General features: G+C 36.5%; 1 protein-coding gene across 10 annotated transcripts in view; it reads right to left on the bottom strand.

The window, feature by feature from the left end:
- sema5a (sema domain, seven thrombospondin repeats (type 1 and type 1-like), transmembrane domain (TM) and short cytoplasmic domain, (semaphorin) 5A) overlaps window positions 1-17,086 on the bottom strand; it is a 476,735-nt gene that overhangs the window by 157,193 nt on the left and 302,456 nt on the right. For all 10 annotated transcript variants that reach the window (XR_009821170.1, XR_009821171.1, XM_062021096.1 and 7 more), the window contains one exon: window positions 9,742-9,877. Coding sequence is in view for 8 of the 10 variants with exons in the window: in XM_062021096.1 (XP_061877080.1) it covers window positions 9,742-9,877 (136 nt within the window). In the remaining 2 variants the exon portion in view is untranslated. The remainder of the gene's footprint in view (window positions 1-9,741; window positions 9,878-17,086) is intronic.

The raw sequence follows: 17,086 nt of genomic DNA, 5'->3' as shown, positions 1-17,086 counted from the left end.
GGAAGGTTTGTACCAATTTGTGACACTTCCGTTTGGCTTGTTCGGTGCGCCCGCCACGTTCCAGCGCCTCATAGATCGGGTGCTGAGGCCTCACACTGCATACGCGGCTGCCTACCTGGATGACGTTGTCATCCAGAGTAGCGGCTGGGAAGAGCACATGCGCCGGGTGGGGGCAGTGCTCGAGTCCCAGAGGCAGGCAGGGCTCACCGCCAGCCCGGCGAAGTGTGCATTTGGCCGGAGGGAAGTACAGTATTTGGGGTACTACTTGGGAGGAGGGCAGGTGCGCCCGCAGGTAGATAAAACAGCGGCAATTGCTGCCTGCCCAATCCCCAAGACAAAAAAAGAGGTGAGGCAGTTTTTGGGTCTGGCAGGTTACTACTTACTTTTCAGGGGCGGTATAGTACCGAATATGATTCATTAGTGTGCCGGTACTATACTAATACCGGTATACCGTACAACCCTAATTGAAAGGATTACATATTTATTGACAATCAGATATATAGAACTAGAATATGCCATAAATAAAATATTGAATTACACAAAAACAAATATGGGCCAAAAAGGACTACACCTTGTTTACTTCTGTTTATGAGCGAGTGTGAACAGGTAGCGCCAAATCTATATGTGGCAGTCTTTAATGTATGGAAAACACTGCATATAAGTTAAGTTTTATTTAAATATTATCATTGTGGTTGTAGTTTTAATGCTCTTGTAAAAAGCTCTTGAAGGCTCACCAAGTACCATACCATGCAGGTTATAGTTAACTGGGCCTGGACCTTGGGTGGTAATTAGTTCCAAATGACTAGCTCCAGTAACAACAGCACGGCCACTTAATACGGATCAATCCCCATGCACTCCCTGGACTGACAGATGAGAGTCATGGAGGTTTTTCCATGGATGGGCAATGGATCAGCGCCCTCACCAATTCAGCAGACGGGAAATGAGAGTGGTGAAGGCCAGCAGAATGCCAGACTTTATGTGCTCGTGTCGTGTTGCTGCCTGCAAATGTGACGCAAACTCTGTGTTGGAGCATATATCACATTATAGCACTATTAGCCCTCGGTGACATTGGCCTTGTACACACAAGCTTTGTATGATTATATATCTGCCATCCAGTGAAGACGCAGATGTGACATCCTTTGATCACACGCACAGCGATGATGGATGTGTGATTTTAGCAGTTTAGGTGAAGGACAGAAACATCATTTGGCTGAATGTGGGACCAGCTCACCTTCTGTCCTCTGCCAGGACGAGTAATGGCAGTGTAAAAGCACGTTTTGGAAAATGGGGCGGCAGTAGTTCAGTCTTTAAGGGCTTGGCTTTTGGAAGGAGAGGGTTAAGCGGTCCTATCCAAACTGGACCCGCACGAGTGATACACTGTTATGAAACATCTAAGTGTCTTGCAGGTGTTTTACAGGAGAATAAATATGGTGGGACTTTAATATTTCCCACTGCATTGCATTCTGGGTTGGGGTGAAAGGGGAACTGCACTTTTTCTGGAATTTTGCCTATCGTTCACAATCATTATGAAAGACATGACGATGGATGTTATTTATTTATTTTTTGCATTCTAAATATTAAATACATGCGATCAAAAGTCCGCTTACAATGGAGCCTATTAAGCCCTTAAAAAACACCTCAATTAAGGTTTTATCCAGTCCAATCCACTTTATTTATATAGCACATTTACACAACAAGAATGTTTCCAAAGTGCTGCACAGCCATGTTAAAAACAATATTAAAAACAATATTATGCTCCACCAATGACTGAATAAAAACAAAAAATAAATGAATAAAAAACCAATATAAAAACAGTATAAAAAATAAATATGATTAAAAAACGAGTTCAAAGGGTAAAACCAATTAAAACAGTAACATAGAATAGAATAGAAATTTATAAAAAACACAGAGGACCACAGAGGACAGAAGACCACACAACTCACGTAGTGTTAAAAGCCAAAGAATAAAAGTGGGTCTTAAGACGAGACTTAAAACACTCCACTGTGGAAGCAGTTTTATATACATGATGTAAGTATATATAAAATGCAGTAACGGGCACATTTATAATAACATTTAAGATTTACGTATTTTGCTCATTTTAAGCATACGCGGCGCATTCATTTAAAAAACGCATCACGACGTTTGCTTTTTTTCTTCTTCATTACTGATTATTACTCACTGCAGACTTCATAAGAGCCAACAAACACAATAAAACATTGCTTACTGCACAAGGTCTGCTGTCCTTAGAATGTCGACTGCTAGGATGTTCATATATTCCCATTTAGATGAAGAATGACCATAATCCTCGCAAAGAAAATAGGGTGGGGGAGGCGTCTTTTCGTGTCGTTCTCGCTAAATGGCTGTCAAAGTGGACCAACATGTGTGAATACCTCCTCAGACTTCTTCTGTCCAGGTGATATGCATGATTTATGATCTACAATAAACTTCCAGCGAGCAAAAAAGCGAGGAAACAGCAGACCATTCGATGACGTAAACATAGGCACACAGGGTAGTGATCACGGCGCCGCTAAAAATAGTCTGCGTTAGCGCTTATAATAACAATATCACTAATACTTGGTTGATATTCAAGTCACAAAATGTAAATGGAGTATTGTTGCCGTTTTTTGGGGGGCGAAATAGAGGACCTCCCATTGGCTCTGCAGTAAGCGGACTTTTATTTACATTTATTTACAATGCATAAAAAAAACAACTATCCATCGTCATGTCTTTCATAATGATTGTGAACGATAGGCAAAATACCCCAAAAAGTGGAGTTCCCCTTTAAAGATTTGAAACAAAAGTTGAGTGTTCTTCACTTGCACATGTACTGTCCTTAAAAGGAAAACAATATTGTAGTTTTTGCTTGACTAATAAAAACTACAAAAAATTGCCATAAAAATACCCTTACATTTCACATATATATGCAAAGCATTACAACAAATAATCTACCCTGGCCCAAATATAAGACACCCCAAATATAAGATGATCACTTTTCTTCCAGAATAAGAAATATTTTTTGAAGGCAACATCAGAGACTAATCTTGTTTTCATTATTGCAGTGTTGAGGTTAATTGGCTTCGGGGATGATCGTCGTAAATGTATTTCTGCAAAGGTGAAATGGTATAAATGTCTAATATTTTTATAGCGAGAGCATAACAAACCTTCTAAATATGTTTTTTTTTTACCATTATAAGAGCCCTCCAGACATGAAATAACACCTACATTGTCACTTTTACACTCGTAAAGACAGGACTGGATGCTGCCCGAGGCTGAGCCAATCAATGGCCTTGTTACCTAAGAGTCACTTAGTTAAATATTCACTTTTTTAGCACGCTTTTGTGTCACGGCTGAGTCTCCCCGAGATACTGGTGTGCATGTGAGTGACAGAAAGAAAAGCTCCGACATCATTGAGGATAAGTTGTTTGGCTTCTTCATTGTTTTTAAAAGCAAATTTTGTCACAACGCGGTGAGGGATGTCTTGTCTTGGGTTCTTCTGTCTTGTGAATTGCATGTTTTAGTTTGAAAAGTAACTCCTCTCGTTTCAGATCACTTGCCCTTCCTTTTGTGTCATCTGTCTGACGTCATCCCTGACCCCTGATTGTTTCCACCTGATCCCCATTACCCTCATGTGTCTTATAAGCACACTTGCCAACCTTGAGACCTCCAATATCGGGAGGTGGGGGGGCGTGGTTGGGGTGGGGGGCGTGGTTAGGGGCGTGGTTAAGAGGAGTATATTTACAGCTAGAATTTACCAACTCAAGTATTTCATATATATATATATATATATATATATATATATATATATATATATATATATATATATATATATATATATATATATATATATATATATATATATATATATATATATATATATATATATATTATTATATATATATATATATATATATATATATATATATATATATATATATATATATATATATATATAAATACTTGACTTTCAGTGAATTCTAGCTATATATATATATATATATATATATATATATATATATATATATATATATATATATATATATATATATATATATATATATATGTGTGTGTGACGGTCCACAACTGTATGTGGCAAAATGCAGCTCCACACTGCTGTCGCTTCAACATATCACTGGCACCAGGTGGATTATGAATTTCTTTTATTACAGTGTCCTGCAAAACAGTGCAAATTGTGAGACTGTGAGTCCACTTGGGTCACGGGATTATCAATTGGAAGGCGTCACAGTTCTGAGCACTTCCCGCAGGTAAAGTACATACCACTTCTCGCCAGCAACAGGCGCTGGTGCAACACCTCATTCATAATTTAATCAAGCATAATGAACGTCTGTTTCTACACCGTTACATATATATATATATATATATATATATATATTGATTTTATTATATAAATAAAAGAAATACTTGAATTTTAGTGTTCATTTATTTCCCCATATACACACACACAACACTCATCTACTCATTGTTGTACTTGAAAGTACAATGCTTTGTTAAGGGTTGAATTGTCCATCCTCTTTCTATTCTCTGTCACTATTTTTCTAACCATGCTGAACACCCTCTCTGATGATGCATTGCTGTGTGGCACGCACAAAAGTGCTTTCATCAAATGCACGAGAGTGTGGAATCTTCCATCTCTCCCTAGCATGGCCCAAAACCGGTCAATCCTTGCTTCCTGGGGAAGATCTTCCCTGGCAAGCAATTGGTACTCCAGTACTTGTACCCGGAGGCTGGTCAGGTCCAATCGCAGCTGCGGCAGACTTTTTTTTTGGGGGGCGTGGCCTCCAGCTCCGGCTGAATACCAGGAGTTTGTCGGGAGAAAATCTCTGTCGGGAGGTTGTAGGGAGAGGCGCTGAATATCGGGATTCTCCCGCTAAAAACGGGAGAGTTGGCAAGTATGCTTATAAGCCCACGCCTCCCTTTGTTCTGTGCCAGATTGTCTCGTTTATTCGTGCCTCTCTAGCCCCCTGTCCATGCCTTGCCTCGTCTCGTGTTTGAATACCTTGATCCTGAATTCCTTCGTTGATATTTTGAGTTTTCTTTTTCTCCTCCTCAGCAGAGTGATTTTGTGGTATTTAGTTTTACAGCCGAAATGGTGAGTTTTCAGGTTTTTTTTACAGTTTTTTCTTTTCCTCAATTTTTTGAGTGACATTTTTTGTTAACCTTTATTAGATTAGAGACAGTGTAGAAGTTTCATAGCCATTGTTTCTTCCTCCTGTTGGAGCATTTTGCGTTTATAATAAGTTTCATAGAATATACGGCGCCAAGTATAGTTCGTCATTGTTTTTGTGTTTTCCTCCTTTTGGAGTGATTTTCAGTTGTTCCTTTTTTTTTGGAACCTTTTTCGCCGACTAGTTTAGTTATAACCTATATTGAATTGCCCTGACTCTGGAGGTGAAAGGAAGCTTTCAAAATAAAAGCCTGCCGAATTATTCCCTACTCTGCATCTGAGTCCTATCTTTTGACCAAGCCTGACACATTTTCTTTCATAATTTTTTCACAGGGGGAAATAATTGCAAAATTAATTTCAAACTAAAGACATTTTTTTTTTTATATTACACAAAAATAAAAATGTGTAAATACACATTTCTTAAAAAACCATGCATGTAATATAATGATTAAAACACATATGTTGTATAGATGAAATGTGTCAAAATAAATTAAAATATACATTATTTTGAGAACTACTATTTAGGCAAAAATATGAAGTTGTCATGATGCCAAAAGTATTGTATAATTTTCAAATATTTGGCGCAAATCATGTTTTTTTTTTAAAATACATGTTACGTGTCCTTATAATATGAAGACTTGCCAGACAGAAATTAGTGCCAAATGCAAAAGGACTCATAACCAGAGGGATTTTAATGTGCGTACTTAAAACAGACTGGGGGATTTTTTTCCCCCTACAGAGACACGTTATCAGTCTGCGAGTGCTAACTGACTTCATTATCTCTCTTTGACAGCTTGGTAGTTTTATGTTTAAGGATGCAGGTGCCCTGCAGGTATATGTATAGATAGCTACATGTATAAAAAGGTTAGGGAAATAAATCCCGTGCAAATAACTGGAATCTTGCAACAAGCTTGATGGAGATGCTGCTGAAACGTAGATAAAGTGTGCATGGGCCCAGTGGTGAGGGTTGGATTGTGGGAAAATCGAAGAAGAAATGGGGATGGGAACTTTTAAAAGCACCTCTCTAGGGTGTACCAACAGTCTGCTAAGGACGGGGAATACGTGTTGAGGCTTCATCACACAGAGAACATTGAGTTAGTGTATTTACATGACGTGGAAATAGGATTTCAGTGAGTGACTTTTCATGTTCCTGAGTGTATGCATTTTCTGTACGACATCATGAGTACATATGCTTGCAGAGCGTGCAGCTGACAGTGCCATGTGTGCACCGGATGAGGTGTGTGTGTTTGTGTGTGTGTGTGTGTGATCAGGCCGCACAGGTATTACGATCCCTCATAGGGAGTGAGTAGTGAGGATTAGCTATCTTTAAAAGTCCACCCGGAAGAAGCACTCTTGCTAATAAAATATACCCCGCTCCCTCCTTTATGCCATCAGTCCAAGTCAGGCCCAGAGGATAAACTGCCTCGGTGTTGCTTGTGAAGAACAAGGACAGCTTAATTACAAGTCCAGAAGACATTTTCAATGACAGATGGTGGGAAATGTAAAGAGCACCACTGCACCTCAGGTTATACGTAGAGCAAATTTATGAACAGACGGAAAAAGTTGAATTAAATGTCATGTAAAAACAAGTTTGTTTGGCACCAATATGACAAATGTATGCAGCAGGAAATGCATACAAATAGATTATAATTTTTGGGCCCATATACGCATTTAAAGGTTATTGAATTCATACAGTGTATATAAGTAGAATGATCATTATTTTCGGAAAATTGTAGCGCATATTTTCTGACAAAATTTGGATCATTTCTAGATAAAAACTATCATGAATTGCTTTCATGTCAACATATACTATATACCGTCTGAAACTCGCTATGGCTTTTTTGCTCTATAAACAAGCCCCGCCCACTTTGCCCCACTCTAACCATGCAGATTCCAACCATTGGAATCATTTCAATAGTTTGAAAATATCCAGCGGTCTGCATTGAAATGTTAATGATGTTGTATTATGCCCAGGTAGTTTGAATTCAGGTGATGTTTTTGAAAGACACGTGTCACATGATTTCAAACTTGACACCTCATTGGCTGGTTAAAATTAAAGTACCACTGATAGTCACACACACTAGGTGTGGTGAAATTACCCTCTGCATTCAACCCATCCCCTCGATCCAGGGGAGCAGTGAGCAGCAGCGGTGGCCGCGCCCGGGAATAATTTTTGGTGATTTAACCCCCAATTCCAACCCTTGATGCTGAGTGCCAAGCAGGGAGGTAATGGGTCCCATTTGTATAGTCTTTGGTATGACTCGGCCGGGTTTTGACCTACCGATCTCAGGGCGGACACTCTAAACAAAAGGCTACTGAGCAGGTAATTGGTTCTGACGGGAACGATTGCTGCTGTCTTAATTTACCGGAAGTGAGTCTAGCATTTTGAAGCAGCAACATTTTTCGACACTGAATTGTTTTAAACTGAATGTTTACCCACAGATTTTTTTTTACACTGACCGCTGAATGTTTTACACTTAATTTTCTACACTGAATTTGTATTTTTCGGATTATAAATCGCAGTTTTTTTCATAGTTTGGCCGGGGGTGCGATTTATACTCTGACGCGACATATGTGTGAAATTATTAATACATTACGGCGCATTGTCAACCTTTGGAGTTGGCAGAGTTGTTTAGAAGCGACACAGGAAGATTTCATCGGATTTAGTGATTAGGAGTGACAGATTGTTTGGTAAACGTATAGCATGTTTTATATGTTATAGTTATTTGAATGACTCTTACCATAATATGTTACGTTAACATGCCAGGCACGTTCTCAGTTGGTTATTTATGCGTCATATAACGTACACTTATTCAGCCTGTTGTTCACTATTCTTTATTTATTTTAAATTGCCTTTCAAATGTCTATTCTTGGTGTTGGGTTTGATCAAATAAATTTCCCCCCAAAAATGCGACTTTATACTACTCTAGTGCGACTTATGTATGTTTTTTTCCTTCTTTAATATGCATTTTCGGCCGGTGCGATTTATACTCCGGAGCGATTTATACTCCGGAGCGATTTATAATCCGAAAAATACGGTAGACTGAATTTTTCAAAACACTGAATTTTTATAAACTGAATTTTAAAACACTGAATTTATTTTCAATGACATTAAAAAAAAAAAAAAAAATCCCACTTAAATTCTTGGAGATCCAAAATGGTCTCACTTATAAAAGTGTTAAAGGATAAATCATAGATTATTTTTATATCAACATTTAAATCTCTAGATCAATTTCAGAGCTATCGGTTGATATGTTAGTTTTTGTATTTTTTTCTATGATTTTGTTTGTATATTTTATGCCTTTTGTCAAAGAAAATCCATTTTTTTATGGTAAAAACACAAAATATGCGATATTTCCCCCAGAAAATATTTCAAAGTGGAATACTTGATGTGCAGTAATTGAATATGTCAATAATTCATAACAACGTTGATTTTGATTCATTTGTTTTTGAGCAGTGAGAGTTTAAAAAAGAAAAGAAAAGAACAGCCTGCATTACAACTTTTTCTTGTTACATTTCACCTATTTACTTTTTTTTCCTGTTTTTTTGATGCAATATTCCCCACCCCCCAATGTTTTAAGGTGGATTATTGGATGTGAAGTAATTGGAGCTTAAAATAGGTCAATAATTCGTAACAACAATGATTTTAATCCATTATTATTTTTTGATCAAAGACAGTTTGAAAAAATACCACTTAAATTATTGGACATCCAAAATGGTCTCACTCATAAAAGTGTTAAAGGGTAAGTCATAAATTATTTTTGTATCAACATTTAAATCGCTAGATCAATTTCAGATCTATCAGTCGATAAGTTAGTTTTTATAATTTTTTCTATGGTTTTGTTTGTTTGTTTGTTTTATGCCTTCTGTCAAGGAAAACTCTGTTTTTTAGGGTAAAAACACAAAATATGCAATATTTCACCCAGGAAATATTTCAAAGTGGAATATTGTATGTGAAGTGATTGAATATGTCAATAATTCATAACGTTGATTTTGATTCATTAGTTTTTGAGCAGTGAGAGTTTAAAGCTTTTCTTTTTTTCCTGTTTTTTGAAACAGTATTTTTATAATGTGCCGCGGGCTGTTGAAAAGGTAGCTGCGGTCCGTAAATGGCCCCCAGGCCGCACCTTGGACACCTCTGCTGTACACTATGCTTTAAGTTTATTTTCCTTAATAAAAACAAGTTTTGGGAACCCCTGGCCTATAGTACACTTAGTCATGTTACCTGCATTATTTCTTAAATGTTTTTTGTTGAATCACTGTCATTTGCTTAGTGTCAAATTAGTGTCATGCTTTTAGCATACATTCCATGCTGCTATATCTTTATGATAGAACCTTGAACAGAATAAAAAGTTGCCTGAGATGGGCCAGTAGTTCAATATGTGTATTATAACAGATCTAAAAAAACCTTTTTAAAGTATATTTTGAGAGTTACAATCAGTGGAATGGCTCATTAATTGACTACTAGGTACTACCCTGAACTAATTAAATGTAACGATCTTGGCTTGTATACACTTTGACGTCAATAAAGTTCTAATCTCTGTGCCAATGTTTTTTACCTGAAAGTCGGGGTTGGGGTTGGGATAGGGCAGCCAGGCTGAGCGAGAGTTCTCCTGGTACTTGAAGGGTCCGTTGAAGACCTGCGATATGGCACTGAGATTGAAGGCACACACAGCAGAAGCAGCAATGCTGTTTCTGAAAGTCAGGAAGAAGAAAACACAAGACAGGACAGAGGATGATGGATGAGAGATAAACAAAAGCAAATATTAAACCACTCGAGGACCATCACAGCTAGAAACTTTATTACTGCTTCAAGTCTTTACTTATGTATTTAGCATTGCTGCGAGCCAACAACACACATAAAACACACACAGGAGGTGTAGGTGGACATGTCGGCCATTATTGCCTCATAAATTCAGCAACGGGACACAATTAAGCTGTTTGGCTTGCCTGATCAACAGCCTTAGCTTTTCAGGCTGTCACTTTAAACACGTCCAAGAGTCGTCCAGTTACGGGGAAAGTAAAGATGGAGAGTATTCATTCTGGAAGTGAGTTATAATCTGACGTGGCTGTTCATTAAAGTCAGTGCCTGCAGGCGGAATGTTTCGAATGTTTTGAAAAGACCATTTTTTTAACACTTAGGGGGATATTTGAACATAAATACCTTTTAGCGAGGGCGTGAGAAATGAATACACTATTTGTATGTGCAGAATGCAATCTACATAATGTTGGTACAAGTTATAACGTGTTTTCGCTATTTAGAAAAACCTTTTGCATGTTATGTATATTGTTTGTGTAAATTGCTTATTGTGTCGTACGGACCTAAAGACAGTCTGGAAAAATGGTTTGACAACTTCTCAAAGAAGCTTTTCTTCCTGCCACTCACACACCTGTGACCCGAAGAGGTGAAACCCACTCGCCAATGGCAATGAAGCACATGCTACAAAGATAACATTTTGTTTTAAATTGCAGATCAGTTCTTTTACTGATATTGGCAACTTCATAACAATTATTTTTCCTTTTACAAAAAGGGGTGTCATCCTGTAACTATAGAGGCAATTCCTGAAGGAATTGCGTGGGAATGCTCCAATGCTGAAGTTGAACTGAAATGCTGACAGAATGTAGTATGAATGTAAGAATAGTTTGAATGTTGAAAAGCTGGCATTGAACTGAAATGCTAATGGAACATAGGATGGATGTAGAAATGGTTTAAGTGTTGAAATCATTTAAATGCTAAAAAAATTGTTTGATTTTTGGAATGGTTTGAATCTTGAAGAGTTTCAATTCCCAGGGAAACCCAAATTTGGTTTGTAACTTGGGAAAGTGTTAGTTTGAATGTCCAGGATGAGTGGAATGTGTTGATGTTGGAATGGTTTGAATAGGTTGAAAAATGTGGGAACTGTGCAACTTGGAAAAATATCCCATTCATTTCAATGGGAACTTCCCGGAAATGTGGGAATTTTGGGAAAAGCGGGATTTTTTAAAAAATGATTAGAAGCATGAATGTCCTGAATGAGCTGAATTGGTTGGTGTTGGAATTGTTTAAATAGGTCAATAAATGTTGAATTAGTAACAGTTTTTAATTGAGAAATTCCTGAAATTTCGGGAAAAGCAGGACGTTTTTTATTTCCTTGAACAACATGGTTTTTGTCCTGAATATGAGGAGTGTTTTGACGGTGGAACGGTTGAAACATGTGAAAGGAGTAGTCGAACTTAAGAAGGGTGGAAATAGGTTACCAAAAAACGTGAATTCCTGGAAATTTGTTGAATGTGGAAAAATGGCAGTTTGAATGCCCAGGATGAGTTGAATGTGTTGAAGGTGGAACTGTTTGAATCGGTTGAAGAATGTGGGAATTGTGAAAATTTGAAAAATGGCCAATTAAGTTTGAATGGGGAAAATGCAAAAAAAAAAAAAAGAATTATGGGAAATCCGGGAATTTTTTTTTAGAATTGTTGCAGTAGAGCACACAATTCCCGAACAGGCTGAATATTTTAAATCAGATGAAACATGTGGGAATTGTGGAACTCTGAAGAATGTCCCATTGATTTCAATGGGAATTTTGGGAAAAGCGGACATTTGTTGGAAAATGGTAAAAAAATTGAATGGTCTGAATGAGTTGAAATGGTTGGTGTTGAAATTTTTCAAATCGGTCGAGAAATGTTGAAGTAGTAACATGTTGAATTGAGAAATTCATCCATCCATCCATTTTGTACCGCTCGTCCCTAAATGTTATTACTAAATTCCTGAAATTTCGGGAAAACGGGGAGTTTTTCCAGTTAAAAAAACAACTTATTTTTTTGTCCTGATTAAGAGGAATGTTTTGACGGTAGAATGGTTGACATGCATTGAAAAATGTGGAAGGAGTAGTCGCCAGAGAAAAGAGTGGAAAAAGGGCTTTGGAAAAGCAAGAATTCTGGAAAATCCTGGAATTTTTTTTAACTTGGAAAAATTATAGTTTGAATTTTCAGTATGGTGGAATGTGTTGAAGGTGGAATGGTTTGAATAGGTTGAAAAATGTGGAAATGCTGAAAGTTACAAAAATAGCCAATTCATTGTGAATGGGAACATTTTTACGGAAAACCTGTAATTCTGGGAAATCTGTGATTTTTTTGGAATTTGTCAAGGGAAAGCCCGCGATTCCCGAATAGGCTGAACATTTTGAAGTTGGAACGGTTTGAATCGGGTGAAAAATGTGGAAGGTAGAGTTCGCCAAAATCTGAAGAAGAAGAAGAAGAATACGTTTAAATTGAAGAATAAAGAAAACCATGTGTGATGGTCCCATTGTTGAGTCAATACAATAGTATTGCCTCAGTAGGAGCTGGAGTGCATACAAGTCTGCTGTGTGAACCACTACAATATTATCATTCTATTGGTTTAAATCAGGGGTGCTGCAACTTTTCAATACTGAAAAATGCAAGGATGCGGGGGCTCGCTTTGAAACATTTTGCACATTAAAGATTGTACATCAGTATATGCTAAACTAGTTGAAAACAACATTATCTCAGGTTTTGTGTAACTCATACAGTAGGTAACAAAGCAAATAGTTAATATTGTTATATTTAATACATCTCATTAATCATTTATTTATTTAATTTTTTAGAACATGTCAAGGGCCAATAAAAAGCTAGCCGCGGGCCAAAAATGGCCGCCAGGCCGCACAGATATAAATGAATATAGTCGTACCATCCACAGTGCTAACAAATAACTTAACTACAGCAGTACATCCGTCATACGTTCCCAAAGCCATTTTTCCCGTAAAAAATAATGCAAATCCAATAATTTCATTTCAGACAGACAAACATATTAACACAAAACAAATATTACAGACAATAACGATGGTTTAATATGCAGGGGACAAACAAATGGAATGGACAAATGAACATTTAACATCACTTTATTGAAAACTATTGCTGACAAAGAGAGCCATCTTTGAACTTTGATAAAAATCCTTGCTTGAATTCAAAAAGTATTTCTCACCTTCATTATCAAAGTGCGGGCACACTCTCAATTTTTGGCCTATTTTGCAGTCGAACATAATTAGAACAAAAAAAACAGTCACCAACAGGAATACGCAGGAAAACAGAGTAGTTTGTTAGGCACCACGGTATATGAAAGCTGGGGCATAGTTAAGTTCAATATTTTCGCCAAAAAACAAATCATAGGAAAAGTGGAGTGTACGGAAACTGCAAATGTACCAAAACAAAACTTCAGTTTGATTGCTGAAATACAATAATTATTTTTTGTGTTGCGGTTGCTTAAGACCTCTTAAGGGGGCCACGTGTGAGGATTTATTTAATTTAAATCTGTCAGTTATAAAATACGACATCATAAAAGTTAAGATGAAATACATTTTGTTGTCAAAGTTCAATAATAATTTTGTATTAACCAAATTAGGAATGTATAACACAACTCGCAAAAATGCAAGATGGTTCATTCCTTCTGGTCGCGGCAAACCCAGCATGGAACACTTAGCTCTTCACTCGACACAGAAGTCATAACGTCATCAAAGCTCACTTTTATGCAGTCACACAAAGTGCCAACATTTGGGAACCAGGATAATGTGGTAGAAAAAAGGTAAGAATATGATACATCTATTTGTGGCAGCATCGGACAGTTATGTTTAAAGTTTCACTTTTGCATCTCATAGCAGATCATTCTGGTGCATCCATGGAACCTTGAATAAAGTTTGAAACAGCAGCATCAATAGTTTTTAAAGACAGTACACGAGCGTTGTTCCGATACCAATATTTTGGTACCGGTACCAACATGTATTTCGATACTTTTTGGTACTTTGATACTTTTCTAAATAAAGGGGACCACAAACAATTGCATTATTGGCTTTATTTTAACAAAAATCTTAGGGTACATTAAACATGTTTCTTATTGCAAGTTTGTCCTTAAATAAAATAGTGAACATACAAGACAACTTGTTTTTATTAGTAAGTAAACAAACAAAGGCTCCTAATTTAGCTGTTGACGTATGCAGTAACATATTGTGTCACTTTCCATTCTATTATTTTGTCAAAATTATTAAGGACAAGTGGTAGAAAATGAATTATTAATCTACGTGTTCATTTACTGTTAATATCTGTATGTTTGTACATTACACCCGTACTTTTTAGACGTGGTATAGTACCGAATATGATTCATTAGTATGGCGGTACTATACTAATTCCGGTATACCGTACAACCCTACGGTACACTAATTATATCAATAATGAGGTATTTTTATCCACTAATGCTAATCCTACGTGAAGCAGCTAATCTCTACCTTACACTATGAAGTAAGGGGATACATCAAGTAAATAAGACATGCCAGGTTGTAAAACTCTCATTCTAGCTATTGTATATTAATAGTGTCTGCACTACTTAAAAATAAAAACCCATAACTTAAAAAAAAGTATATTAATAAAATAGCAAATAATTTAGGCAGGTTTAAGAATAGTTTAGGGAGCCTTTAGCTGCCATGAAAAGGCCTAATTACACCATTGGCTTGGAATGCTTGATAAAACATTATTGATGAATCTAAGACATAAACATTTAAATATTGTGGGCTTGCTGATAATGGAATGCATCATCTACTGTGCTTCTGAGTTATCATGTTGGTAAAACTGACACAATGGACATAATGCTGGATGGATGGGAGTGTAAACATGCAATAGGGAAACCGGTTTACAATCACATCATCTAGATACTGTATATCAGGGGTCCACAAACTTTTTGACTTCGGGGCTGCATTGGGGTAAAACAATTTGGCTGGGGGCCGCGCTATATATATATATATATATATATATATATATATATATATATATATATATATATATATATATATATATATATATATATGTATACTGTACATATATTTGTGTGTGTGTATATATATATATATATATATATACACACATATATATATATATATATATATATATATATATATATATATACATATATATATATATACATATATATATATATATATATATATACATATATATATATATACATATATATATATATATATATATATATATATATATATATATATATATATATATATATATATATATATATATATATATATATATATATAACGCGGCCCCCAGCCAAATTGTTTTACCCCAACGCGGCCCTGAAGTCAAAAAGTTTGGGGACCCCTGATATACAGTCTTATGTAAATGTGTGTGTGTGTATATATGTCCATGTATATATATATGTATATGTGTATATATGTATATATATATGTCTATATATATATATATACACATATATATATATATATATATATATATATATATATATATATATATATATATATATATATATATATATATATATATATATATGTATGTATTCATACATATATATTCCTCGCGCACTAATTGACTTAAAGAGCGCACTTGCTGCATGTCACGTTATCGATGGTAAAATGCATTTTTAGACAATATGATTTGCCCGAGTGGATAGGAGATGGTAGAAGGACTAGTAAGGACAAATTACAACAAAAAAATTTCAAAAAAAAAATATATATATATATATATTTTTTAAACTTGGGACTTCCCGCGGGCCGGATTTTGGACGCTGGGGGCACATATAAGCGTTAGGGGTAGGGTTACTAATAAGCAATAATTCTGAGGTTATTGAGGGAAGACTCTTAGTTAATGGCTTACTGGATGTATAATAAGGCCATGCAGAAGAGAGCATTAATAAGTACTTAATAATGACTAATTAGGAGCCAATATGTTACTAATTTGCATGTTAATAAGCAACTAATTAATGGTGAATATGTTCCCCATACTAAAGTGTTACCATTTTTTTTAAAGGCCTACTGAAACCCACTACTACCGACCACGCAGTCTGATAGTTTATATATCAATGATGAAATCTTAACATTATAACACATGCCAATACGGCCGGGTTAACTTATAAAGTGACATTTTAAATTTGCCGCTAAACTTCCGGTTCGAAACGCCTCTGCGGATGACGTATGCGCGTGACGTAGCCCGGCGAACACGGGTATGCCTTCCACATTGAAGCCGATACGAAAAAGCTCTGTTTTCATTTCATAATTCCACAGTATTCTGGACATCTGTGTTCGTGAATCTGTTTCAATCATGTTCATTGCATTATGGAGAAGGAAGCCAAGCAAGCAAAGAAGAAAGTTGTCGGTGCGAAATGGACGTATTTTTCGAACGTAGTCAGCAACAACAGTACACAGCCGGCGCTTCTTTGTTTACATTCCCGAAAGATGCAGTCAAGATGGAAGAACTCGGATAACAGAGACTCTAACCAGGAGGACTTTTGATTTGGATACACAGACGCCTGTAGAGAACTGGGACAACACAGACTCTTACCAGGATTACTTTGATTTGGATGACAAAGACGCAGACGTGCTACTGTGAGTATGCAGCTTTGGCTTTTTTTTGCGTATGTACGTAACTTTTTTAAAATATATAAGCTTTATGAACCTTGGGTTAGGTGAACGGTCTTTTGGGCTGAGTGATTGTGTGTGTTGATCATGTGTTTGAATTGTATTGGCGTGTTCTATGGAGCTAGGAGCTAGCAGAGGAGCTAGGAGCTAGCATAACACGTACCGTACCGTACGTGCGCGTCACGTACGTAACTTTTTAAAAATATATAAGCTTTATGAACCTTGGGTTAGGTGAACGGTCTTTTGGGCTGAGTGATTGTGTGTGTTGATCAGGTGTTTGAATTGTATTGGCGTGTTCTATGGAGCTAGGAGCTAGCAGAGGAGCTAGGAGCTAGCATAACAAACACGCAGGTGTTATTATGCAGGATTAATTTGTGGCATATTAAATATAAGCCTGGTTGTGTTGTGGCTAATAGAGTATATATATGTCTTGTGTTTATTTACTGTTGTAGTCATTCCCAGCTGAATATCAGGT

The sequence above is a fragment of the Entelurus aequoreus genome, linkage group LG15 (genome assembly GCF_033978785.1).
Source record: "Entelurus aequoreus isolate RoL-2023_Sb linkage group LG15, RoL_Eaeq_v1.1, whole genome shotgun sequence".
In the NCBI taxonomy this organism is placed as follows: Eukaryota; Metazoa; Chordata; class Actinopteri; order Syngnathiformes; family Syngnathidae; genus Entelurus; species Entelurus aequoreus.
Note: the sequence above shows the minus strand (reverse complement) of the source record. Positions and strands in the feature narration are given on the sequence as shown.